The sequence below is a fragment of the Syngnathus scovelli genome, chromosome 20 (genome assembly GCF_024217435.2).
Source record: "Syngnathus scovelli strain Florida chromosome 20, RoL_Ssco_1.2, whole genome shotgun sequence".
NCBI classification, from domain to species: domain Eukaryota; kingdom Metazoa; phylum Chordata; class Actinopteri; order Syngnathiformes; family Syngnathidae; genus Syngnathus; species Syngnathus scovelli.
Genome location: NC_090866.1, coordinates 8914640 through 8942310, shown reverse-complemented (window position 1 = coordinate 8942310; position 27671 = coordinate 8914640). Strand labels below are relative to the sequence as shown.

General features: G+C 39.5%; 5 protein-coding genes across 7 annotated transcripts in view; 3 read left to right on the top strand and 2 right to left on the bottom strand.

Annotated features, from left to right (window-relative positions):
• Positions 1-3018: 3018 nt before the first annotated feature.
• On the top strand, positions 3019-5896 carry katnbl1 (katanin p80 subunit B-like 1). 2 transcript variants are annotated; one of them, XM_049756015.2, is made up of 10 exons: positions 3019-3187; positions 3673-3785; positions 3945-3982; positions 4125-4383; positions 4454-4569; positions 4648-4698; positions 4776-4865; positions 4941-5042; positions 5114-5207; positions 5363-5896. In XM_049756015.2, the coding sequence occupies exons 2-10, from the start codon at positions 3777-3779 to the stop codon at positions 5393-5395; spliced, it is 792 nt and encodes a 263-aa protein (XP_049611972.1). In that variant the 5' UTR covers positions 3019-3187; positions 3673-3776; the 3' UTR covers positions 5396-5896. The 2 variants fall into 2 exon arrangements, with proteins under 2 accessions (XP_049611972.1, XP_049611973.1); XM_049756016.1 differs by having other exon boundaries at positions 3033-3187; positions 3720-3785.
• A 152-nt stretch (positions 5897-6048) lies between these two features.
• On the top strand, positions 6049-8234 carry emc7b (ER membrane protein complex subunit 7b). Its single transcript, XM_049756017.2, has 5 exons — positions 6049-6422; positions 7010-7129; positions 7232-7370; positions 7549-7629; positions 7702-8234. The coding sequence occupies exons 1-5, from the start codon at positions 6190-6192 to the stop codon at positions 7849-7851; spliced, it is 723 nt and encodes a 240-aa protein (XP_049611974.1). The 5' UTR covers positions 6049-6189; the 3' UTR covers positions 7852-8234.
• Positions 8235-8768: 534 nt separating this feature from the next.
• Positions 8769-17202, bottom strand: chrm5b (cholinergic receptor, muscarinic 5b). The gene is made up of 2 exons (XM_049756012.1): positions 16503-17202; positions 8769-10875 (listed from the first exon to the last, which is right to left on the bottom strand). The coding sequence occupies exon 2, from the start codon at positions 10778-10780 to the stop codon at positions 9275-9277; it is 1506 nt and encodes a 501-aa protein (XP_049611969.1). The 5' UTR covers positions 10781-10875; positions 16503-17202; the 3' UTR covers positions 8769-9274.
• On the top strand, positions 11110-24120 carry aven (apoptosis, caspase activation inhibitor). Its single transcript, XM_049756014.2, has 6 exons — positions 11110-11509; positions 12626-12791; positions 21891-21961; positions 22335-22430; positions 22833-23112; positions 23549-24120. Exons 1-6 carry the CDS (start codon positions 11321-11323, stop codon positions 23692-23694), a joined length of 948 nt encoding a protein of 315 aa, XP_049611971.1. The 5' UTR covers positions 11110-11320; the 3' UTR covers positions 23695-24120.
• Positions 24004-27671, bottom strand: part of ryr3 (ryanodine receptor 3) — a 43056-nt gene continuing 39388 nt past the window's right edge. For both annotated transcript variants that reach the window (XM_049756006.1, XM_049756008.1), the window contains 11 exons: positions 27537-27667; positions 27417-27459; positions 27102-27229; positions 26901-26961; positions 26677-26823; positions 26349-26483; positions 25934-26090; positions 25794-25858; positions 25599-25699; positions 25473-25524; positions 24004-24777 (listed from right to left, as the gene is read on the bottom strand). In XM_049756006.1, the coding sequence (XP_049611963.1) occupies positions 24682-24777; positions 25473-25524; positions 25599-25699; positions 25794-25858; positions 25934-26090; positions 26349-26483; positions 26677-26823; positions 26901-26961; positions 27102-27229; positions 27417-27459; positions 27537-27667 (1116 nt within the window). In that variant the 3' untranslated portion in view covers positions 24004-24681. The remainder of the gene's footprint in view (positions 24778-25472; positions 25525-25598; positions 25700-25793; positions 25859-25933; positions 26091-26348; positions 26484-26676; positions 26824-26900; positions 26962-27101; positions 27230-27416; positions 27460-27536; positions 27668-27671) is intronic.

Here is a 27671-nt window from a genome sequence, read left to right as displayed (position 1 = left end):
GAGTACAAGTCGCATAAATTGCGCAATAGAGAGGAAAAAAAACATATATAAGTCGCATTTTGGGGGAAATTTATTTGACAAAATCCAACTTATACTCCGAAAAATACGGTAATTTAAAAAATGTATATTTTCTGCATCCGCTACTGCTTCCTCATTGGTCATAGCATAAAAGAAGGAATTCTGGCACCAATCTAGTATTTGTCTCTGTGTCGCCCAACATCAAGCAACGTCCAGATTGTCATCGAAGCCAGTTACATCATATTTAATTATCCAAAAGGTCGACCTTTCATCAACTCCTGGTCATTCGCCGATAACAGTACATTCCTCAAGGGCCTTACCTGGGTAATGTGATCCCCGAAAATATTCTAGCTGCCTGATTAAATTGTGTGTTTTTCTACACTCACGAGCACAAAAGAAAGATGAGATGAAGCTCGCTGATGAACACAATGATAACAGTTTGGGTCTGATCGTTCGTTCGTTCCACTCGTAGCTGAGATTTCTTGGTAATTCATATCGTTCATGGATGGAGCCTAACAGGAGGACAGGGAGGAATTTTCTGCTGTTTAAGTCTCATGACCCGGGATACTCTTGCGATAATAACAGTTCAGAAGGCTTAGGGACTAATCAGTCCAAGCAGGAATGCGGGATAGAAAGTGTGAGGAGTAAGAGGGCTTGCAAACATGCCAAGAAATATTTAAATATGGTTTATTTTCTATATTTGAGCTGGGAATAAGAAAGATCAAGCCTTCAGATTTGCTGTTATGTTACCGATGATGGATTTTTGTGGGATTTTTTAAGTTTTACAAATAAAATCAGCAACTTACCGGTTTGGTTTATGCTGTCAATCTGGTCTGGTCGAGTTTATGTGTCTGATTCGGGATCCAGCAACCCACACACGCTGTATACAGATAAACCCTAAAATGAGGTGGTCTGTTTTGTCAGCAAGGGGAGAGCGATAAATTTCGGCTCCAGTTCAAAGAGTTTGATGTTTGTTATTCTTCACTTCAACACCAAACACTTACAAACCCAGGAAGTGACTGAAGCATGACAGTCTGGGCTCTTAAAAACTGGATTTAAACAAAACATAATGATAATATGCTCATTTTTTCATTTGTTGACAAACTTTTTCCCAACACATTCCAAAATAGGGTTAGACTTCACGTTTCGACTAAACTCATATGTTTCAACTCACCTGTTACCGAAATGAGGAAAAGCCCTAAAACGGATGGTTGAAGTTTCTTACAACCTGTCGGTGATTTATTCACATCTGCTTCCCACATTGCCTTTTGTTCGTTTGCAGTCTCAAGTCATATTTTGACTAGTAGCTGGACCGACGGTCGTGACCTGGTCAGCTTTGGTGTCAGGTCCGCACTTGCGTAAATCTTTCCTCTTGTTATTCGCACGTTCTACGAGCAGGAGGAAGCAAAGCTGTTCCAGACATTTCCGTGTGGTTCGGTGACAAATCTGTTTAGTTCTGCAAGGGAAGTGTTAGCATACTTGGATGCAAATATTTTTTTTTGCACTGTCTTCCTCACTGCCTCTATTGTTACCTTTTTCTAAGCACCCATAGGTCAAGGGTCAACCTGCTGCCCTCAAGCAGATTTAACCTTTATGGACATATGAGTGTAACTGCACAATCTATTTCCTGTGGCTTTCATGTAATGTCCTTAGAAAATACCAAAGTAATGATTTTTTTTTTTTCAAAAGATCCCAAGCCAAGGTAGACTCATAAATTCAAACAATAAATCTTTCCTGTAAAAATATTTGACTATAATGGGATCCTCAATATGTCCTACAGTAGTTCTTGGAAATGTTTTACAGCTTCAGCTGAGGGAGCACTTTATCATGATTTGATGTATGTACATGCCGTGAACGTATACAAGAGTGCTTGTATTGGCCAAAAGCATATTTGATGTCCTCACAAATGGTCATGGTGATGGATGAAGGAGTTCATGATCATGTTATTCTCTGCAGGGGGGGGGGGGGGGGGGGGGGGCACAATGAAATGTACTTACATATTGGCAGTTCTGAGAATCATTGACAATGTCAAAGGGGAAAAAGGCTTGAGTAATGTTTTAATGTGAAATGTGGCATCTGAGATACCTTGAGTTACTTGCTATAATTTTTATTTGCAAATATGATGACCCCCCCGACCATGCAAAGTGGACTGACTGAAAAGTTGCCTCAATAGATGGATACTAGAATTTCAAGTAAGTATGGAGAAACACTGACATCTACCGTTGGGAAATGGAAAGGCTTTCAAAGTATGGCATGGAGACCTGCGGGGGGAAAAACTGCAAAAAAATATTTGAGTTTATTTAGCTGACAATTTATGCTGTGCCCTAGCTTGCAATCAGAAGCAAAAAAAGCAAATGTGTAATGAGAATACAGTGAAATAAGATTTACCATGATGAATATTGGCAAATATGATTTTAATAAGATTCTGATTCCACAACTGTGGCAAAAAAAAAAGCAAATGTGTAATGAGAATACAGTGAAATGAGATTAACCATGATGAATATTGCCAAATAAGATTTTAATAAGATGTTTATTGTACTCTTTGGAGCTTGGTTTAAGTAATTACACTCCTTGCGTCCGAATAATTTGAGTTATGTTGAACTTGCTGCAACCTTTTCCCCTCCAGACATTCTCCTTTGATTTGCAGCCTGTGGACAAGGTTCCCAATTCATCCATGATGGATGAGAGCCGCTGTGAGAACAGAGATGTAGTGTACCAAACGGCTCTTGCTTCCTTACATAATCTCAACACAAATAGCATCATTAACTTCCAAAGGATTCACGTAAATTCAAAGGCAGCAGGCCAAAGTGCATGCCTGAAAAAAATTCCTCAAAAAAATTAAAAACACTGATTTGTTTTTATCTGTGGAAGATCATGCAGAATATATATTTAAACAAATAAAAATGATATATTTTATATAATATAGCGCCCACTGTTGGACATCTTTGGAATTGTTTCCAAAAATGTCCAGCAGTGGGCGCTAAAACCTCAAATTTATCAATCCCACAATCCCCGCACACCGGCGGTGGATGCATTTGAATGATTCAAAAACTTCTGTAACGATAGCAAACGTTCCAACAACAGTTGGCCTTGTACGGTGTAACCAGTTTTTCACGTTTTTGGATTTACAATCTTGCAGAGATTAGATGTCAGCTGATAAAATGCTTCGGTTGGTATTTAAATGTGATGTTTGAATCTCGCTAGTGGCTCGGAATTGTTGTTTGTGATAGTTAAGTTGAAAGGCTAAGCGGACAGTTTGCTCAGACTTAGCAGCCTAGCTAAGTTGCTAAATTGCCTGGCTAAGCTCAATGCTAATAGCTTTGGCTAGCTGCAGACTTTAAAGTTTGCTAACGCGTCGATTAATGTTACGAAATAAAATGTTGTATATGTCATTTGATTTTCTGTCGACCTGTCGTTGTTGTTAGCATGGTTTAGCGAAGTGTCTTATAGTAAGTAGGACATATTTCGCTAATTAAGCTAATGCTAATACGAGTAGCGCAATAGCAAAGCCATTATGTTTACATTTGGCGTGTTGTTTTTCTTTCTTTGTCTAGTCTGTATAGTTATGATCTAAAATTGATTATACTAAAAGAAACTTTTGCTCATGTGATTTAATCTCGCAAACATTCCTCCATACTTTCTCCTCCTTTATAGTGTACCTAAATTGTGATATGCGTTTCTATCAACGGCAATTCTCAAAGGTCAAGAAGAAAAAGACCAATGGCCTCTTGTGATTTCGCCTACATCTTTCAAAGACCATGAAGCAGGTATGGAGCTTGTCAGCGACGAACATACCATATTGTGTAAACAGTGTGGTGTGTTTAGAAATTCCTGATGACAGTAAAACTAGTGCATTGTCGTGCAAGTGGTATTGTTGCGGTAGAGACGTGGCCATAGTGGCCTCATCCCCTATCCTTCTGTTTTAGGTGGATATTAGAAATAAGGACCAATTAGATAAGGAAAGGTGAGTCTATGATCTATGCTTTTAGGGATTTGTCGCACAGTTAACCCCTTTTAGTCACTGGACCTGTAAAACACCCTTTTCTAGTCTTGTTGTGATTTATTTACAATGATGTCAAATGCAATATGTTTTCCCCCATTACCAGACTCCTTGTGCACAGTCCAGGCAAGGAAAAGAGACCCTCATTTCGCAAGAGGAAGAGTTCTCTATCCCTGGAAGTGGGCTTGAAGCTGCACCGTAAAACATCCAATGTTGGTCGAGCCCGTAACGCCGGCATGGCCAATAAAGAAAATGAGGTGACATGCTCGGATTTGCGGGGCAATCACTACAGAGATAACTGCAGGCCGACTGCAGGGGCCTCGAAGATGGCAGGGCCCACTTCCAAGTACAGTGACTTTACTGAGGTCAGAATACCAGTTGAAGCTTCAATTTGAGACATTTGTTTGCTTTACTAACACTATTGTTTTTCAATAGCTATCAAAGGACCATGAAGCAGTGTCTCATATCCTCTTCGGAAGGAACCTTCGACTTAAAGTGGCCCTAACGCTATGGCGAAGGAACGCCAGTGAATTAGTGGCTTATCTAATCGTGTACATTTTTCTCTTCATAATGCACATGTTATTTTTAATGTTGATTGAAAACTTAATTTAATGCTTTATCATCCACAGAATTCAAGATAGAGGAGTGCTGCTTGATCTGTTACCTGTCATAACAAATAAGTATGTTTCTTTGATTTTAAGGACAGCAAAAAAGCAGCACAAGAAATCATGGGCGATTATTTTTTTTTTGTCTTCAGCCTTCAAAGTGAAGCATCTCGTTTTTCAATCGGATGCTGTGTTGACCTCATACCCCAAGTCAAAGTGATTCTTTGCGGTAAATACGAAGAGTAAGTGTCAAAGTCAGCTCCTCCTGTCCATCATTCTTCAGAAATCATAGCTGTTGACATTTTGTTTTGGATTAGACACATAATTGTGGGTTTACACTGGGTCCAAGCTGTCATCAGGAAATGGTGGCCAGACCTTTCAAAGCCAGAGAAAATACTGCGGGACAGTTTGGACAACAGGTGGGAGCTGCACGTTGTTGTGGGAAAAACACCAAAGTCATGATTTTTGCATTTCTTCCTTCCCACTACAGGAACATTGTAGTCTTGAAGCAACGTCTAAGGGACTTGTGGAAGGACGGAGCCAGGCTATGTCTGGTTCCAGGTTCTACTGGAGACCTGGCTAAGGTGAGGGAAAAAGTTGGTGTATGTTGTTAGTTGGGGTTTATCAGACCAAGTAAAGCTGTTAATCTTGTTTACATGGTTAATTTCCATCTTCCTGAATGTGTCACAGTTAGCAGTGTCAGGAAAGTGAACGACTTTTGTCCCGATCTCTTTTGCAGGCCGTTGAGGCATACGTCCTTCAGCTGCCCTGACTTGTCCATGTAGCACTCCAGGGATGTGACCACTACTACTGGATCACAGCTACGTTGTAGCGTTAATGGCATCTGACGTATGGACTGGATTAAGGTTTTGTTAGTCAAAATGAACCTGACACATCAAAACAACTCCTTATTGCTGGAGAAGAATGCAGGACTGGGAGCCTATTTCTGCAGCAGAAGCACAGCGGGTGACTGCTTCACATTGAAGTGGACCGTTTCAGGACAGGGGGGGACATATCGTGGACCTCCATGAGACTGGATATGTCGTGCCAAGCTAGTTGTCTCCCACTCACTGCTTGTCGTCGAATGCAAATGCACACATGAATGGGGCCCCAAAGTTTGGATGTTTTTAACCTGATTTATTTGGAATTGGGAATTTGGAAGTTGTCTTAAGTTATGAGTGTGCATCTTGTGTGTCTTCCATGTGTGTCAGTTGAACTTGGTTCCAAGACAAGTTATTATTTTCATCTTTTAAATAAATTTGATAGAAATGTATTTATTGTGTTTATTGTGGTGGCTGTTTATAAGGGCTATCTTTAAATCTATTCCAAAAAGAGTCAAAATGTAAAACACCTACAAATTTTGTAAGTCCTTTCAAAATAAGCGCCTTTATTACGATCATGACAGGAAGTTTGTGTATCTTAGGTTTGAACAATAAAGCTTTTTACTCTGAAATGACGTCATCGTAACGTGCCAGCTGCTTCTGTGTGGTTCCTGCCTTGAAGAACAGTTCCATGTTGACCCGCTCGCCTTTTTAAGCAAACTTTTATTTAATATTGACAGTTATAATGTTCAATTTGGGAAGAATACAGCTCTCATGGCTTTTTTTTCTGGCCGTGATAGTCGTAGCTTCGTGTTTCACCGATGTGGAAACTGGGCCTGGTGCAGGTGTATCGACTCAGACCACCCTAGATCGGTTTAAAATCGAGGGAAGGGCGATCGTACCAGGGATAAAAACACAAGATTGGGTCTCCACAGCTCGAGTTCTTGTAGATGGTGAAGACTACTTGGGCTTTTTGAGGTAAACAACATGTTGACGTAGTAAGTGTGCAAAGTAGCATTAGCATGCTAGCTAGTTTACACCGAGCAAATTTGACATTACCCGGCCTCCACACTACTTTCAGGCTTTTGTTAGTTACTGCAAAAATGATCGACTAGTCTTGATTTTATGGAACTTTGTGGTTTGATCAGGCCTGGCAGCTTGGGAAGGAAACGTAAATTTGTAAATAACGTAAAATGAACGCTTTTAAACTGATAAGTTGCAGAGAAACCTTGCAAAACAAGTACCGACTGAATTCTTTTCTATTTATCTCTGAGGTGTAAAGGTCCTTGTAATAATGTGTAAAATTCCGTTAAGATAATCGGGAGCTTAAGATCAGGGGATGCTTTGAGAATAATTGTCAATTTGTTTTGTATATGTGTAACCCTTTGAGACTGCTTGTGATTTAGGGCTATATAGACTTGACTTGACTTAATTAGACTTGACTTGACTTAATTAGACGCATGCAAACATGCAACAATATTATTTTTCTCTGTGTACCAGTGGATGGATTTACAAACAAGGTATTAAGTGTAGTGTTTTAAATTTATTTTGCACTTGTGTTTCAGGACTGATGGCAGTTTCGCAGTCAATGACGTCCCCTCCGGATCTTACGTTGTCGAAATTGTCACCCCAGGATACCGATTTGAGCCGGTGCGTGTTGACATCACATCCAAGGGGAAAATGCGGTAAGTGCATTAAACCTTTCGTTAGTTTGTTTACAAATCTTTTCCTTTCGACGTAATAACTCTTCTAATACTGTCTTGTTTTTTTTTTGTTTTTTTAAACAGAGCACGGCTTGTGAACTACATTAAAACTTCAGAAGTGATCCGCCAGCCATATCCTCTCCAAATAAGGGCGAGTGGCATTCACAGCTACTTCATGAAGAGGGAAACCTGGGGCTGGACTGATTTCCTCATGAACCCAATGGTATGTTCAAACTTTTTATTCACTACTAAATCATCTAATTTCTAAGCATTAAAGTAAAAAAAAAAAACACTTGATTTTAAACAAACACTGTAATAACCTATATGTCCTGATGAGGGCGCTGTGGTCATAGACTACCATGTTTCTTGCCCTTAATTTCCAAACTTTGTTGCTCATGCAGGTTATGATGATGGTGTTGCCATTGCTGATTATTGTTCTACTCCCCAAAGTGGTCAATACTAATGACCCAGAAATGAGAAAGGTAAGAAAACGCTAAAGAGTGAGAGGATGTCACGAAAGGTCATTGAATTGGAACCTGCTTTCTTTCTCGCAGGAAATGGAGCAATCCATGAACATGCTGAACCCCAACCCTGAGCTCCCAGATGTGTCTGAGCTCATGACAAAGCTCTTCTCTGGCTCCAAGGGTTCCAGCAAAGCGGGTGGTAGCAGTAAGGGCACCAGGCCGGCTGTCAAGAGGAGGTAGTACGCATATGCCTGAAAAAGCACGTCAAGTCATGGGTACAGAATTTTTAGGTCTCTTTTTTTCCCCCCCACTCCTCATTGTACTGGGTTTATTGTACAGTTCTCTATGTGAACAGATGTTAACTATTTAAAATCTACAGATGTTTTTTTTTGTTTATAAAGTTCTAACAGAAATCCATTCACGTGCAGTTTTTTTCTTCATTTCCTGCTGATTCTTAATCTGCTGTTTGATAATCCTTTTGGTGTGCTTTGCTGCTAATTCCACAACCTTGAATCATAACATCTATACATATTGAGATTTTTTTTTTGCAGTAATATGACAGTGAATGATGACTTGAATTAATTTTAGGACTTGGATAAATAAATTGGAACGGTATATAAAAAGGGTTCAAAGTGTTTTGTGTGAAACACCCAATTTTATGTGAATTCTGGAGCATAAAAATTGTGTTACGATACCTAAAAAAAATGCCTCACTCCCACAGAAATTTAATAGTGAATTGGACAAAGCAAAATTAAAAAAAATTCAGATACAGCTCTTGTATTGGTCCTCATTCAAGTGTGCACGAGTGAAACTTAATTTTCTCAAACCAAGACAAAACAGCACTTATAACATCTCTGATGTAAGTTTAATAACTTAAACATTATACGTATTAACAGGACACAGGCAACGACAAAATTATAATTCTATGACAGAATTTGTTTTTGTTTTTTTTTACACTTTTTCACTTTCACTGCACAGACAATTACCACAGATTCAATCACGAAACGTAATTTAACCTCTGAGCAGAACAGAAGGCACAGAGTTTGACGTTACATCATCAAATGTGCAATTATTCTTTTAATAATAACACCATCAAACATCAACCACAGAGAAATACTGCAAGCCAGGCGTTACTGATACTACACCTGATATTTTAATATGAATGTTAAGTAAAGCAGCATATCACGTTATCACTGTCGGAAGTAATGCAGATCAAGAGATTAGCCCTTGGAACAAAATGCACCGCAACTACTATAATAAAAAGAAAAAAAAAAAACAGTCATTAAATACAAGTCATTAAATCTATATGATTCATTCACAGGATAAATCATTTTTTAACAATTCAAGCCTACATCGTGTCAGGTGTGTATTATGGAATTTCACATTTAAAAAACATGCAGCCTTCATGATTCCATATACTTATATGGGTGGCAACTAATTCTTAAGCTAAGACTAAATAAAAAAATAAACTTGCTCCAATTTCTGTAATTTTCATATTTTAGAAACCTGAATTCTGATTTCACCCCAAGATAAATTCACATGCAGCACTTCATGCCGACCACAGGAAGAGCAACGAGATGACAAAGCGACCGATGTGACCTACTGGCAGACATTGGTAGTCTAACTAGTTCTTCATACTAACCAACTCAACCATGATTACCCATCAAGTCATTTTATTGTTGACATTTGCATTCTGTCCACACCAGTACAGCTTGTCCTCACCTCTCTTTCTCTTCCACTGGCACAGAAGAAGCATCCGGAATGTCTTCTGGAAGGTTTTGTTGCACAAGGCGTAACACATGGGGTTGACGGTGCTGTTTACGTAGCAAAGCCAGTAGCCCAGGTGCCAGAGGGACGTCGGGATGCACGTGGCGCAGAATGTGGAGATCAGCACCATGATGTTATAAGGAGTCCACGTCAGGATGAACGCCAGGAGAATGGCGCTGAGCGTCTGGGCGGCTTTCTTCTCCTTCACCAGAACCATTCGCTTCCTCTTGGTGATCTGGTTCTTCAGGCCCGGGTCCATCGGTTTGGAGGTAGTGGAGGAGGAAGGTGAGGCGTTTTTCTGCTCGGCGTCGGGACGTCGAGGAGATGCAGGTGCAGGACTTCCTCTTTTACCCTTGGAGCCAGGTGTGAACTTAAAGGAAGTATACTTCTTGCTGCTCTCAGGGGGTGTTGAAAAATACTCTTCTGCGTAATTTGTCACTTGGCCGTTCTTATCGTTTTGATCCCTCAAAGATCCTTGCGGGGTCTCCATGGAAACGTGATGCTCGTCTTCTTCAGATGAGGAGTAGCTAAAGGAAGCGATTTGGTCAGCTTTCACCCACGCTTCGTCGGACCTAATGGTGGTTTTTGTGACGTTACTTTGGTTGGAGGAAGACCAAGAGGCCTGGCTCCTTTCTCGCCTCTCTCTGGTGAAATGGAAGCAAGAGTGAATCATAGTTTTCTGCGGTTTGGCTCCTTCTGAAACATGGTCGCTTGTGAGTCCTTGAAGTTCTGCCAGATCCTTTGTCCGCCTCTGTGTCTCCTTGTAGATCCTACAGTAGAGAATAGTCATGACTGAGACCGGGATGTAGAAAGCTGCAATGGCGGTCCCAAATGTGATCACTGGCTCGGTTAAAAACTGAATCTGGCATTGGTCCTTGGATTCCTTTTGTTCCCCTACAATGTACTTCCAGCACAGAATTGGAGGTGCCCACAGGACAAATGATACAAGCCATGCAAGGCCTATCATGAGGGCAGCTCTCCTTGGAGTCCTCTTAGCCCTGTAAGTCAGCGGCCTTGTGATGGAGAAATATCTGTCAAAGCTGATGACCAGTAAATTCATAACTGAAGCGTTGCTAGCGACATAGTCCACAGCTAGCCAGAGATCACATGCGAGGCTTCCTAAGGACCAGTAGCCCATCAGTATATATGTCGTGTACAAGTTCATGGAGAGCACTCCGATAATGAGATCTGCAAAAGCCAAACTAAGTAGGTAATAGTTGTTTACTGTCTTCAGCTGGCTGTTGACTTTGAAGGATACCATGACCAGAACGTTACCAACTATTGTGATCAAGCTGACGATGGCAGAGACGGTTGCTATGGTGATAACTTCCCAAAGGCTATGAGGGGCAGAGTGAATATGAGTCGTGTTGGCAAAAGTGCTGTTTGGAGGATAGACATCCATGGTGGTGTGCTATTTTTTATTTTTTTTGCACGGAAGGTAGTTGAAATATTAGATGGAAAGTCTTTGTTGCGGCTTCATGGGGAATAGAATATGTCCTGTAAAATAGAAGGAAAATATCAATACACAAAGATAAATATAAATACCACCAAAATTTACAACAGATGACTTTTTTTTTTTAGATTTTTTCACATTATTATTTATTTATTTATTTATTTATTTATTTATTTATTTATTTATTTATTTATTTATTTATTTATTTATTCATGTATTCATTTATTCATATAGACACAAATTATGCATATGTTTCTGCACTGGCGTGAATAGTTAATTGAGTGTTTACTTTTACTATTATATAATTTATTACCTGTTAGTATTCAAATTATATTCAGATGAAATTGTTGTGAATTATTCGAAAACATTAAAGAAGAGCGGAACCAATATCAAACTGCATCGCGTGTTAGCAGGGCACTATTAATCAGGACACAAAACAAAACTTATGGTGTTACACTTAAAGCCATCCGGCTGTCAAATCAGACTGTCATGGAAGGTAGACCGAATAGAGGTAGAGGTTGGAAAAGAGGTGGCCGCGGTGGAAATGATGGCGATAAATGTGGCAGTGATCACAGAGGAAGAGGCAGAGGAGGCCACCACCGTGGCCGGGGCAGAAAAGATTTTTATCGCGGTCGTGGACGTGGAGGAGATGCAAATGCAGCGGAATTTCAACACCGGGTAAATGAGCGCGCTTTACCAAACCACCCGAAATTCTGAGCATGTTTTCATAATATTGCTTGTTGAATTCCTGCAAAATGCAGTGAAATATAATCTAAATATAATATAAATATAAATATAATTCAAAGCAAATGCAGCCATTTCCATTTCACCCATTTCAAACACACAGTTTTAATACTTTTTTCATTGTAATTTACTGTTTAGTGCATTTACTTACGCACTCCTGGACACCTACGAATAATTCACACTTGCTCATTTAATCAAATTAATGTACTTTATCAGTGATTAGTTTCTAATATATGATTTGATAGCAATTTGATTATTATTGCTATAATAAAAAAATGGATAACCTGTCATTACTTTCACAAATTGTGGCCAGTACATTAATTTCAAGGTGCTATGATTAATCCACAACTGATCATTTATTAAATTATTAGCTAAACAAACATAAATATTATTTATTATATTAATATTATTTTATTTTCTCATGCGTTACGGACTAGTCTAATATTAATTCATGTTAGTGAATTTTCTGCACTGTCAAGCCTTTTTTCAATGGTTTTCACGTCAGCATCTGATCAAATAAAAAAATCACAATCATCATAATGCGCTGTAGAGGTAATTCAAGTAATCTCACCCTTTTGTGTATTTTGATTAAGGCTAAATAATCAAACACTTGAATTATGTACACAGGTGATCACTTAGCGCTTGAACAGCATCCGACTGGCTTTGTTTGCCTTGAAAATGACACGACTTGGAGGATTCTTCATTTCGGCTGGCAGCTTCTGTCAACTAATCATCCCGTTGTTGTAATGGCAGAGTCAGAAAAGAAACAATAGGAGCTCAGTGATTGCAATCAAATAAATCTCCCTTGAGATTTATGGACTCCTTGATTGCAATCATATGAAAATACAATTTAGCTCTCCTTTGCTTCATGCTGACTGTGCGAAGAAGAACGCTAAATGTGCCGAATGAACATCTCTGCTTGTGATGTATGAACTTCATTTGGAATTTCAATTGGTTTGCAAACTGACACGTTATATAATAAATTATAGTCAAGTCATGGTTACTTTATTCTGTAATTCTATACTAATTCAAATTTGCATCATTTTTCAGAATCAAGTTGAGGGTGATTCTCCTGATGAGGCTCACAGCGTCGTTTTCTCCAGGAGGAAACTGGAGTCCAACTGGGACCGTTATGAGGACTCGGAGAAGCAGGAAATCCCTGACAATATGCCCACCATTAGAGGAACTGACTACCATGTCCTTTTGGGCTCCGCAGGTGAGATTTGTTATGAAGGTTTGTGTCTTCTGTTTGTTTATTATGCAGGCTCAACCATGTGTCTCCACTTTATGTTGTAGTACTTTACTTCCTTAGATAAACAAATGAAAATTGCCCCCCCGTGTCAAATATTCCAACTGCACTTGTCTCGGTAATCCTAATTAGCGAAAAGGAAATGTGTGTTGTCTTCAGCGCCCTTTTTAATTGTCTTGTATGGACAGTGTTTTCAGATGGCTGCAAAAAAAACATCCTTATCATTTGAAAGAAAAAAAAAAACAGTCTCAACAGTTTCCTCGTAAAAGTAAATGTGCACAAATGTTTTATCATGTGTGAAGAACAAAATTATAAGGTAAGGTTGAAGCCATCTGCAGAATCTGTATTTATTATTATTTTTTTTAATCTTGCCTTTTTTGTCTCAATTTGAAGTGAGTGTGAAATGACCTAAAACCTCAATCCGAATTTCAGGCCAAGTTGCCTCCGATTTGCATAACTATTTTTGACCTGTGTCATTTCAAATATAGCTGTGACCTACACTTTAGTAGCTGAGCAAAAAATGGATTTTGACACTGGCAACTGTGTGCACTCCTCTTTTAGGATTTAACCAATATATCAAGGGTGAGACAAATTAGAATAACCAAATTGTGCATATTGATATCTGAACTGTGTTTATAAAAAATTATTAAGGAAGCAACACAGTAACCACCTACATCAGGGTTCAATAATAATAATAATAATAATTGTGTTATCAGCATTAGCATTTAAGGTCATGCTAATTCTACTGCTATCGTGATTATCCTGAAATAATGGCTTAATAGTTCAATTTTGACAAAAATCAATGTTTGTGATTGATAAATAACTGGTATTTGGTTAAATTCGAGTGTTTCTGGGGAAAAATTACTTGGGACATTAATTTGGAAGGTGATATTCATGAATTGTCTGTAATTCCATTTCCTCCTTGACTAACAGGATTTGTTTTTAAGCACAATATTTTCAATACCTTATTTATTAAACATAACCGTTCAAATTGCTGTTGTAGCTTTCCATTAAGTTGTAAAACATCCAATTCATTATTTGTCATCAATTATGGGATTTTTCAGATGAGTGTGATCTTTTTTTTTTTTAGTCTCACACTATTTTTATTGTTTGGAGAGCATTACAATGATGCATCAAACTCCGACTTTCGCTCGTAGCGCACATGGCAAAGGTGCCATCGCTCAGTATTTCTTGTCTGTTATTTTTTATTTCTTTTTTTTGCCCACGTTGTCAGATTAGTCATACTGTACAACGAGAGGCCAACGCTCTCTCCGGGATACTTAATTGTATGTGGGAGGCAATGTTTTTCTGGCCAATTAAGATAGCCCTGATATCAGCAATGCAGCATCAAAATGTCAATTTGCAGCTTTGTAGTAATACACAGCACAAATGAGCCTTCTAGAGTTGTAGAATTGTCCAATGTCTAAGATTTTCACAGACACAAATGAGGTCCCACACCTCCTAAGCAGTTGGGTACCTGAATGTCTACACCGTTTATTCCTAATGATAATCCAGGATGAAGGGTATTAAGAGGATTTTTTTTTTGTAGATCCCAGGGAGGTAAAAAGAAGACGGTTAGCATTCAAAAGCTTCTTGAATACGATTTATTTTTTTATTGAATGCAGTTTTTGACTCCATGTTTTTATCTATGCCTATTATGTAGCACCTGCAGCTGACCCAACCACTCAACGTGCTTTTTTTTTTTTATTCTCGCTGTGATTTATTCTGCTTTCAATCAATTCAAGCACAAAGGTTTGCTGTAAACCTCTTTCATTGCTTCCCTAAGGCCGAGGCGATCAAGGAAGCAACCCTGACCGATATTGGTACTTGAAATACTTCAAGGCCTATGTCTTTTGAAATAGACTTTGCTATTGCCTGAAGAAGCAATCAGGAAGCAGACGAGCGTCCTGCGCCATTGCGATTGTTAAATTAAAAGGCATTATTCTCAATTCCATGCGACGTCCGGAAGAGTTAATTGCTGTCAACTATTTGGTAACCCAGACGCGGCTTTTATCTCCTCAGGTTTCCGTCCAATCATTGCCGGGGGTTGATTGCGCCGTTGCCATGGGGAACGTTGCCATCCTCTCGTTCAAGGCGTGGCATACCTACATGAGTGGCGGGATTGATTTATTTACATCCTAACGCCGTTCATCTATCTATACACAGGAGGATCAATTCGACTCCCCCACAGCCGTAGTTTACCGAGGCCTCTAATGGACACCTATCAAGGCTCAATCATAATGAGACAAAAGGAAATCGCATTAGCACATCGGCGGTTCACTTAACTCGACGCTCGTCCTAACTGATATGAATAGCAGCAATCACGCCTTCATTTCTATCTTCCGGTGTTGTTATGGATACTTCGTTAGATATGGACGCGATGGCCCATCGGAACACTTTGGGACGAAAAGCCTTCCGGGCGCTCTTGTGGTTTTTTTTTCCTGCTGATGATAGTGAAGCTGGTGGAAGAAGGCGTGAGACTAAAAACAGAAGCTTTGATCAGAGACACTTCAGCTAGCAGCCTACGGAACAGTCTACACGTGGTCATCTTTAAATACCACTCGTTCACTTAGGGGGAGTGTTATGTAGGCTTTTTTTGGGACAGGGACATCACTTTTTTTTTACAAAAGTCAAGTTTTGTGTATTAGTTCTATGTATCTATCTATCTATGTATCTATGCATCCATCCATCCATCCATCCATCCATCCATCCATCCATCCATCCATCCATCCATCCATCCATCCATCCATCCATCCATCCATCCATCCATCCATCCATCCATCCATCCATCCATCCATCCATCCATCCATCCATCCATCCATCCATCCATCCATCCATCCATCCATCCATCCATCCATCCATCCATCCATCCATCCATCCATCCATCCATCCATCCATCCATCCATCCATCCATCCATCCATCCACATCATTTTATGTGGCCCGCAAAGACAAATGACTAGAATTGCTAATTGTCTTCACTTTTAATAATATTATTATTTTTTTAAAATATTTGACCAGTTTCGACTCGTCTGATTTGAAAACGAGTTATTTGTCAGTTTGTTTTGTAGCTTTTACTGTATATAATATGAGGTGCTCATACATTTATTTATTTAATGGCCCTCCGAAAGAAGCTATGACTACAATGCAGCCCGCGAAAAAAATCAGTTTGACACCCCTGATCTAGAATATATAGAATAGTCCAGGATGAATAATTTCCATCACAATTAACATCTGAAAGCCCGATCAATTCTACGATTGTAGGAATCTTTTGCAAAATCATGACTATTTGCAGCCTTACTGTATAATTCAAGCGAGGAAGTAGTGCGATGTGAGGCATGTGGTCTCCCGCCCACATATATTTTTTTTAATGATACTTAAAATCTAATCAGCCCGGTCGTCATACCTCCCACTCCAAAAAGAGAAAGGCACGACACCGCCACGCACATTCTTTCAAGATGTCCGAGGTTAATGATCATGTTTGTATCTTGTATGGAAATTGGCTATACAAAATGTACTATGCACTTTGAACTATTACCAATCTGACACTTTTTTTTTAATGCTGCTCAATTAACAATATTATGATTTTATTTTAAACAGAAAATCTAATTTGACTGGACAGCTAAACCTGTGGGAAGTGTTTAATTATAATACCCACTTCAAACAGAATATATACTCACCCCTCGTGGCTTTGTCGGAAAACAATCCTCCAGCGTTAAATGGGCACTTGGCCAGTTCTTTGATATTGTCAATTTTTTTTTTCTTCACTCCTTCCGCCTGGCAGAGTTTCTGACTCCCTCTGGCTGTTTTTTTTTTTTTTTTGCCTTTCTCACTGTAGCGCTTTGATTCCCTCTCTGAGCATTCGCTTCACACCTTCCCTCGCCGGCTCTTCGGTCCCCTCCCTCGCTCGCTCTCGCTGACTTTGTTGATCGCCGCTCGCCTCTCCAACGAGGTGAAAAAACACTCTTGTCAAATACCCCTTGGTCATCCCGACGTCGCACATCCTCATCAGTTGCTAAGGAGCTCCAATATCGTGCCGTAACGTGCTGAATCGTCCAACTCTATTTCTGGGATCGGATGCAACAGCTGTCTTCTGTAGCTAGGGGCCACGTCGGTTCCGTTGAAACCTTTTTTTCCAGAAAATTGTCCTAGGCAGTCAGAAAATTGAAGAATCTTTTCTTCTGAGGAGACCCGAGAAAGCTTCCAAAATGGTTTTCCACTCACCCCGCAAACTTTTTTAACTCCATCCTCAATGCTGCGAGAATATTTCTTCCCATGCGAGGTTCCTCCTGTCCTCAGCCAAATTGCTGATTCTCCACTATTAGAGGCAAAGCCCACGCGTCTGATAGCCTCATCCTGTACCGGGGCTACTGAGCAACATGGAAGAGGATGGAGGAAAAGGTGAGGTGGAGGAGTAGAAGGAGTACAGTCAAGCATATGGTGGGAGGAGTCTGAGGAGGAGTCAGTGTCATCCACAAAACTACTAAGCACCTGTTGCGCAATATGGTTTAACATACTAGTTACCTTCGATTGGTAATTAGTGCCACCGCGCTGGAGTTGTTTCGGAATTACACTTTTAAACTCACAATTCCGACCAGCAACTCAAATTCTTTTTACCAAGTCATATGATGTCTACGTTCAGCCGTTGACATTATATTGTGGAATTAACAGTTTCAGAGAATATCATTAAATTATGTTTAAAATATTAAAATATTACTTTATAATATAAATAAAATATTCAAAAGTTAAAACTGCTAATAATTGAAGTGTTCATCAGTCAAATGAATTCATTTTGAAAAAGAAATTCTGTATGTCTTCACTCTATTGGTCAAATTATAAGAAAATGGCCGACATTAAACATATAGTTGAAATGAGAAATGCATAGTTTTATCAAATTAATCATTCTGATGCTTTTTTTTTTTTAATTTTAAACACATCACAGTGAGCTATCCCCTGTTGTCTGCTTAATGGGCTTCATGCTGGGATGAGAAATTCCTGCCAAGAATTAGTAACGGTGTTAATAGCTATCGCACATTGTCTCCTGTAGCATTCATGGCTGACTTTTCAACTATTTCATTTTATTGAACACAATGAGCAAGCTATGCTTTTGTTTTCGATGAGTATATTTGCTTTTTATTTTATTTTATTTTATTTGTTTTACTTTACTGTCTGCTACCAGGTCGTCATTGTATCAGGATTTCTATTCTCAATTGCCCAACCTGGACGAATGAATTCATTTTATTTTCACTGTTAGTAATTCCCAAATGGCAATTATGTCAAATCAGGGCATTTTGGAAAGAAAAACTAAATGAGTCATTCAGGATTCTTTTACCTCAATTAAAGATAATTGTTTTGAGCGATTCTCATCTCCCACATTGATGCTCCCTATTATGTGCTAAATAACAGTAGTCATGCCAAGAGAAGCATTTTTTTTTTCCTATTTAATGTTTGGTTATTTTATATTTCCTAAAGTTCAAATTTGACACGGACTCAAAGTGCAGCGGCAGGAAATTTATCACGCAATTTAAAAGGCAGAAACACAATTCACCGTTTGTCGCTCACCTTCGTCAATCGCGTAGGAAACAATCAATATCGACAGCCACCTTTGTTCAATTAAATATATTGTTAACATCTATTCATCAGCCGTACCGAGGAGGTTTTTGTGTCGCTAACCGCTTTGTTTGTTTGCAGTTGGTGAATAATGCATGACTCTTGATGACTAAATTGGTCTGAACAAAGGTGGACAATTTGTTCTAGAAGTTGTAAGGCTCGGCCTTGGCTCGGATTCATTCTTTTGGTTCCTAGTCATATTATTAGGCTGTAATCACGTAAACATAACATTTCACAAAAAAAAACAACGGCGATTTTATGCTCACAGTTTCTTCTGCATGCATTCTTTTCTTCCTATGCTAAAAATCTATACGTGACGATCAAAGATAATATTATGGTGTGCCGTCACAAATTAATGGTTTGGAAGCTGTGGAGATGTCAGTAAAGTGAGGCCCTCCCGATGGGTTTATTGACTAAGTTTGAGGCAAGATCTCGACTAATTTGACAGCTTCTGCAGCTTTTCCACTTTGAATATATAACAGGCACATTCTCCAGGGAAATTTCCTAAGTGTTAATTTTTTTTGTGTGGATTTCAATTACTGTTCAAAACGTGCGGAAGGAAAAATAATGAAATGCTTTTAAAGTTTATTTCAGCGACCGACACGATGCGAAGGCTTTTGAGAATTAAAACTCATATGTGCATCGATGATAGTTTAGTACCTAATTATGTAATTAGCTTAATTTAGTATTAGTTTCATCTTCATCGCCGTTTTGTTTAATTAAAGCGCTGATTAGGAATAAAATTTAATCCTTCTCGTGACTCATTTTTTGACACAAAACATTTGTAAATTGTGAAAAGTGAATTTGTCGCCTGTATGAAGTCCTATGGGGGGGGGGGTCTAAGTCTTCTGGTACTTTGGTGCTGTTCAAGGCCAAGTACCAAGTCTTTATTTAGCTTTCAGTGGGTGCATTGTTCTTCCTCTGTCTTCTCTGAATGTGAGAAGAAACACTGATAATCTGTTGTCTCTTTTGTTTTCAAGTTGAAAAATATATACCGTTGTGGTTCACAAGTTTAGGGTTTCATTTTTGGTAATCGTGTCTTCTAGGTTTGGTTTCTATTTTCAATCAGTTTGTTTTTTTACATGGCTTAGATCGCAATTTATTTCAAAATGCAATTGTATTGAATTAATTGGAAAAAACATTTGCGGGAGTGCATTTTTTTTTTTTTTGAGGACTTAAATTTAAATTGAAAGGAGTTCTTTCATGTTGCTTCCAACAGTCTGCACACTAATAAAACCCATTCCTAATGAGAATAAAGCCCCGAGTGAATTGAGGTTCCTCTGCTCTGACTTTGACATCCGCACAATCACCATTGCAAGTAAATAGCTTCAGCTTCTTGATTTCACCGCCTGGTTTACTCAGGACTTTAATTGCAATTAGCTCAAGCAGTGATTTATCGATGTGTACAGACTTTTCTGTTCCGTGTCTTGTTGTCCTAATTGGCTTAGTCAAAAAGGCGTGACGGGGAGGTCTGCTGGAGGTACCATAGCATTAAGTTTGCAATTTTTTTTTCTGTTTTTGTTTGCTTGTGATTTCTCCGGTAAGTGTCGACCATCCCGACACTAAAGTTACAATTAATAACAGACGTACAAAAGCAAACATGCATCCTAAGTTCTTGTCTTTTTAGAAGTTTGGCAAAAGATTCTTGTTGCCATGGCTACGTCAGTGCTTACCTGAGTTGCGATTTCCATGATAAAAGGTTCACAATGTCAAAGGGACTGCGGAGTTTTTTTATTTCCTATTTATTTATTTATTTTTATTTTCCATCCTGCTGCAGATTTCAGCGACAGTTATATTTATTCACTTCATGGACTGTCTGAGGAATGCAAAATGGAGTTGTGATGCCTCCATTTCTGCATTTGAAGAAGTACTGAAATTTCAAACTTAAGATTGCGCTGAAGTCTATTTTTTTGGAGCCGGTTTCAATTAGTAGTACAACTTTGGGTCATTCATACGTAATAGATCGGTCCATTGGTTGTTGAGATTGCTTTTTTGTCAGTATCACTGTAGACCAGCAGCTGTTAAAGGATTTCACCCCGCTGTCACATCAAGCTGACATTCTTCAGCCACCTCCTTTCTATTCAGACGTCATTTCTCTCTCTGCCAGCGAGAACCCCCCCCCCCCTGCTGACTCTCCTTTTTGACCCCCATCACTCCCTGTTCAGCAAAGCACTCAAGGACGACTTGCAGATGGTCCCGAGCACCACACGTCTGCAATATCGTGCACATTGGGCAGGCTGTGAGTGACGAGCGTTCTTCTATCAGGTCTCCAGCTGAGCGTCCATCTGTGTTTGTCACACTGACCTGTGTCTACTGTTTGTGACTGCACCTGCTGAGTTTCGAATTAGTGTGGCCTTTTTTTCGGGAGCAACGGGAAACCGTCATTAGTCTTATTTTCTCGTCCTTGTTTAAAGTCGGGGGTGTCGAGCTCATTTTTGTCACGTGGTTTCCTTCTGATGGCCATTTTGACTGTCAACCCCCAAAAAATATGTGTCTTCATATTTATATGACCGTGTGAATTGTGTTCGGAAGTAAACATAATAGTAGTTTTGAATGAGGTTAATTCTTCACCCGAATGCAGTGCTGAGTGGCTGACCTTTGACCTTGTAGCACATCGTCTGTGTCTCCATGTACTTAATAGTTGGCGAGACACTTCATGTCTCAAGGGCCAACAACAACAATGGGATTCGATTATCGGTGCGTGAAATCCGAGATGCGACCTTACACATTAACGTGCTCGTGTTTTTCTTATTCTTTCATTTATTCTCATGACACCTACAAAGATAGGAGTGCCATCGCTTCATAGATTCCACCTCAATCAAAAAAAATGGAGGCCGTATTTGGTTGTAACTTTTATAATGTAATGTAACCTTAAAGGTTGAACGTGATTTGTTCTGGGTCCAACCTAAGCGAAAAGAAAATTGTAGATTGGACCCTTTATTTTGCATTACATTTAGTTCTGCTGTCATTTTGTCTGCACCGGCTTATTGAACATGAAATTGCATACTCCCGCTTGCATGTGGAGATGAGCGTAATTATCACGAGAGCTTTGAAGAGCCCTTCAGACCCGACGGCCAGTAGCTGTTCTTGTTTTGCAGTCCTAGTGGGTGATGCATTCCAGCATGTCCATTGGCACATCAATCGCCTTTCACGCTATAAAAGATGTGAACAATTTGGGTCTGGCGCACGAGCGTGCTTCTGGAGCTTTCTAACTTGTTGACAACTCAACCTCTGTGTTAATTTGCTTCCGAGTGCCCTCAGCGGGTTTGTTTTGGAAACAAAATGGCGGCACATGTTGACTGTTTACGCAATGCTATTGATTGCTATGCAAGGGTTGATTATTTCGTTTTGTTTCTTTATCTGGAAAAGGACAAATGTGAAATGATGCAGAGAAATCAGTTGGTTCTCTACATGGCTTAAGTTTTTTAATCAAATGCTCTTTCTCTTGTCATTTTTAGGAGATTGCTTCACTCAATTCCGCTTTTCTGATGAAAAAGACTGGGAGACGGATACATCTTCATCCACTCAAGTAAATCCATTATGCTTATTGTTACAGTTTTTTAAAGGGGTAAATTACAGTCTTGGCGGATTAATGTGTAGTCTGCCTCTTGATTGAATGTACCGTATTTTCCGCACTATAAGGCGCACCTAAAATCCTCCAATTTTCTCAAAAGCCGCCTTATAATCAGGTGCGCTTTATATATGGACCAATATTGAGCCACTACAGCAGGCCTGTCCAAAGTCCGGCCCAAATGTATATATCTTATATATGGACAAAGTTTTAAAATGGGCCATTTATTGAAGGTGCGCCTTATAATCCGGTGCGCCTTATAGTGCGGAAAATACGGTATTCACCACACATTCACCAAGATGTATCTTGTGTTTTTCTCTTGTTGTTCTAGATGTCGACTTTGTTTGTGGACCTCCCAGCATTGGCTCAGGTTCTTGAACAAGTGCCTCTTCATCAGAGGCTCAACTTGGAAGCTGAGCTAGTTCAGGTATGGCGTTGAATTGCACACGAGAGCATTCAAGACGATTATTTGTTTCCTCTTGAGGAACATATACTTTGTGGAGGATTAATGACACCGGGGAACATGCTGAAATTAAAAGTTTTATGAGAAGACAACAACAAAAATCAATAGAAATAAATTGTTTGGACAAGGATTAGTTGAACTCTGTCTTCAGTACACTCAGGATTTTATACACACTCAAGATTACTTTGGCTGTTGGAGCACTTCGTCTTTCAAATGTTTCCAATAATTGCAACAAACATGAGGATTTTAATTGCAAAAAAGTTCAGTGTGGTGTGACGTCTTGACACCCGTGAAGATTATTAAACCTGCCGAGCGTTGACATTAAGACATCTGTGTGAAAATATGGAGATGTTTTTTTTATTCCAGGTTTCAACACCAGTCAACTTGCCCACAATGACTTTGGCCTCCAAACAGGAGACAGCCAAGCTGCCCTCATTAACACCGTCGGCCGTACCTTCAAAAAACCCGAGCACCAAGACCTTAAGCTTTGTTGCCAGCTCCGACTTGCAGGCTCCCTCGAGTGTTGTTACGGCCTCGGCGGACGAGCTGGATGACGAGCTGGACCAGCTGCTCACTTTAGCGAAACCACTGAACCCTGTCTCAGGAGACCAGTCTGTCAACGTTGAAAGCGCTGTTGTGATGAAAGGTTCGTACTCCGGATGATAATGAGTACAGTCCGTTATGCACATGAGTATTTCCTTTATCAAATAATTAACCAAATTGATGACAGAATCTCCAAATGTTCTGAACAGATTTTTTTTCCTAAGTATCAATTGAGCTATGCTATCCCATGAGGAGGTCTACATATTTAAAAAAAAGGCAAAATCACATATTTTTGTCGAATATGCGTCCTGCCAATTAAAAAAAAAAGTACAACAGACTATTTAATGTCTCCCAAGTCGGACTTTGAACTGAATCAGGAGTGCTTCTGCTCTTTTCAATTTAGCAGTTCACGCTAATTTGCCTCGATGCTAATCAACAACCAATTGCTCTTAATATGCTCATTGTTAGTTGCTTCGCTTCTTGTCCCGAGGGGATAAAAAAAAAAAAAATCATCCCTGATATCTTCTTTTAATCTGTAGATTGTGACACAGTCACTGAGGTACAAACAGAAGAGAAGATGGAGGAGCCCGAAGACGACATACCAGCACCCCCTGAGTCCGCTTCTGTTAAGCAGGAAATGACTGAGGAGGACTTGGAGGACTGGTTGGACAGTATGATCTCCTGACCATTGCAGAGATGTAGATCATGCAAAAAACCTGCAGGACTGAAAACCCCCAAAACATGCATGGTAACGTCTCTTTCCAAATATATTCGGTTGAACCGCTGAGTGAAAATATAAATTCCACTTTTTTTCCAGAAGGTTTTGCTTTTGTCTAAAATACTGTCAAGGCTGCGTGCAAACAAGTAGCCACATGCCTCGCCTTGTTGCAGTGCCCTAGCTCTGGCCGTGGTTGTCATGGTAACAAACGGCTTTTTACATCTTGGGGGAAAAAAATGCACAAGGGGATTAGCTCCCGAAAGTGACGAGTCATGCTTTATTGCCTCAATTAACTTTATTCATTTCCGTCCTCTCGTTCACATCAATGCAAAACTACTACGTGTGTGTGTATAATGTAAACGTCCATAAAACAGCAGCTGATTTGCCCATCAATGGCTTTTTTTTTTTCTGTTTGGCTCTTCTATTGTGGTAACAATTGCAGACAGGCAGATTAAATAAAACAAACTGAGCAACATTTACACAACATTTATACAACTTTTTTTTTTTTCTTTAACACAAAAGCCACAAAATTAGCATAAGTGTCATCGCTGTCTGTGTCAAGAGGGACAAATTTGTTTTTTTTTGCATAGTTTCTCAAAAGGCACTTAAAGTGTATCATAAAGTGACCAGTCATGTTTACAACAGGTTTTGAAAGGCAGATATGAAGTTTCATTTCTATGTCTGTGGTGATCAAAAAGAAATATTTCAGAGCAAGTTTCACATGCATCAAACAATTCCGACTGAGCAAATGAAAAGGTGAGAAAACGTTGCATATAAGAGCCGTCATGGTATTTTACTTCCAATATGGATGCCGCCTATCAATCCAAATTCAGTATCTTTTTTATGTGTTATTATTTTTGCTACATTTATCAGCAGGATTTCCAGTAGAGTGAAGTTCACAGTCTGTCAGATCGAGAAAAAAAAAAAAAATCACCAGATTAAGGCAGCCGTCTTTTAGCCCAACTGGTCCTCATATTGCTTCCGGAAACAGTCTCCGGTCGGGAAGAAGTCCCAGCATCTTTCCTGGTACATCTTCCACACATACGACTCCTGGAGAGGAAAAGGAGATGGTTATAGCGCCACCTGTTGCTGTGGCATGTCTGGCGTTTAACACTTCAGGTAAGGAAGATTTATTTCTTCTTGGTATATTGTAATAAATCTTTTGGATATGGAAGAGAGAGAGTGAAAATCGGCCAAATTGCCTAAATGTTCATGAGACTGCACAACCTTAATTGTTGTGACTAATAAAAACATTATGAAGCATCACATTCATATTCCAAAATGGATTCTATTTCAGTAAAGCGATACATTGGCGTCCATACGGAGCGACCACTATCGCGTTATGATTCTGCTTTACGAGTTGAGTGTTCAAAATGAGAAATCAAATCTGATATTGTCATTCAAATTAGAAAAGCCGATTGGATGACATGCATGATATGAAACACTATTGTCACGATTTATTTTGTCTTGCCTGTTCTTATTGTGGGCTTTGAAAAATTCTGCTAAATGACACTGAAACATCTTTCAAGGAGGCCGACAAAAAGTCAAAAAAGTCAAAGTAAACCCACACATTATTTCCTCCTCCTGCAAAGCTACACTTATGCAACCCATCAAGTGGGTAGAAACAAGTGAAAGCTACAAACAGAAGGGTCAGGAACATGAGTGTCTTTTTTTTCATTTTTCTTTAGATATCACAGGGCAGAGGAGTTTAAATTCAAATATTCCGTCTAGTTATCATCACGTACCTGGCCTGTGTGTTCTGTCTCATCCTTGTTGATCAGGTACATCAGAAAGAACCTGCAGAAGGGAAGTAGACTCAGACATATTTCTGGTTTTGTATTTTTTTTTAAGGTTAGCATAGTAGCGCTTACAGGTAGTTTGCAAGGTTGTGCTCCTGTAAGGTGTGAGTTTCAAAACCGTGAGGCGTCCGATCAAAGTAGTCGTTCCCGATGCCGCAGATGAAGCATTTGGTCTAAAAGACGAACAGAATTAGCTTAATTAGCTTCTGCTAGCTTTAATTTTTATCCGAAACCAATTCATACTCTCGTGCAAGGGTGTTAACATACCTCCATGTCCTCCTTCACTTGCTCCTGCTGGTCTCTCAGCTCACCAAAGGCATCAATGATCAAACCTGCAAGGAGGGTGATTGAACCGTGACACGTAACCAAAAACGATTTTTAAGATCAGGCCAGGAACGTTGAGATACCCTGAATGATGGCCAGCAAGATGACAATGACAAAGAAGAAGAAGGTGATGTCAAAAAGGATGCGGTAGAGCTCGTAAGGGTCTCCAGCCGGGTCCTCCAACTCATCACCGATACCCCCTCCAGCTCTTACACCCACGTACATGTGGAAGAGATAGCACTGTTGCAAGGAAGAAAATAAAAACAGGAAATGCAGTTTGTTAAATAAGATTGTAAGGAGAACAGATTTGACTTTACATGAGTTCAAAGCGTTCAGTGTGACGGTTGAAAAGTTTTTCAAATTCCTCAAAATAGGAATGGCATTCCATTTTTTCTTCTTCAAATGTGGCCTTGCTCATGTCTGTGATTGATTTCTTCCATAAAAGCTTAGTTATCTGTTTATTTTTTTTCCTTCTAAATTTAAAATTTGTAAAGGTACCGTCATCATGTCGTCACACTTCATGTCCGGCTCGTCTTCGTCCTCGCTCTTATTGTAGAACCTTCTGAAGAAGTTGAAGGCTACCACTGTGTAGAGATACACAACCACTGCCAGCAGACCCACTGTCAGCACCAACTGGAATCATAAAATTTGTTTTTTAATCGTTTTGTAGTAAAAATAAATTAAGATAATGACATGACACCCTCACACTAAAAATCTCAAAATAAGATTTGAAGGATTGAAAGGGAAAACCAATTAACAGTAGCTCAGCTGACCCAGAACATGAAAATTCTCTCCTGTGGCTCCCTCTGCTGGTAGCAATACATACTTGCTTGCCATTGTGAGTGACTGAAGACAGGATGGTCCGGAGAGTCTTGAAGCCCATGGCAATGTCCAGCAGATGGGCAGCAAAGAAGAAGTTGTTGAAGTGTCCAAAAATGGACATAATAGTGTACCAGATCAGATACAGGAAAGACTGTAAAAAAAAAAAACACAATATGTGATGAAAACTAGTCAACAAAACTATTCATTCTAACTTCCTTAATAACTTACATTGTCAGTCAAAACCACTCCCAATTTCCAAATGTGATATTTTGTGTCAATTGAGCTCAGCCTGTCAAAAAAATAATAATAATAATTTTAATATTATTTTAGAACTATGCCACCAGTGTATGTATCTAAGCCCACCAAAATAGATGCAAAAGATTTCATGGAAAAAAAAAAAACTTTGTGAAACAACAGCTGTGTTCTTACCAGGATAGCAGGGAAGCTTCCTTCTCGACAGTCTCCACGGTGGGGTCAAAGTCCAGAGCAGTCTTATCCAGGCCTAAGAGCTCGGCGATGCGCTCGGCTCCATATAAGTCCCCATATTTGTTAATCACCTACACACACAGGAAGGTGAAGCGCAGTGATGTCACAGATAGGCCACGTATAGATTTACTGCCATTATTATTAATATAGACACCAAAAAAATGGGAAAATATCTTTATAAAATGTCATTTTGGGCAAAATTAATATTAAGGGTGAGGATTTTTAACAAATACATGATGATCGTATGATTATGTGGACCTTGCGTTTGATGAACTTGTCCCAGTAGTTATTCGGAAAAGACCTAGAGTAAAAAATGGAAACCACATCGTGATTTATGGAGTCGAAAATTAGTAGTTAAAAAGATTTACTTTAACTTACGGGGTGTTGATAACCAGTCGATCCCACTGGCCTTTAATATCCTCATCAGATGGTTGCTCGGTGATGTACAAGCCGTCAAACTCCAGCTTCCTGGCTATCTCCTTCTCTCGCTTGAACACCACCAAAGGAACCTAA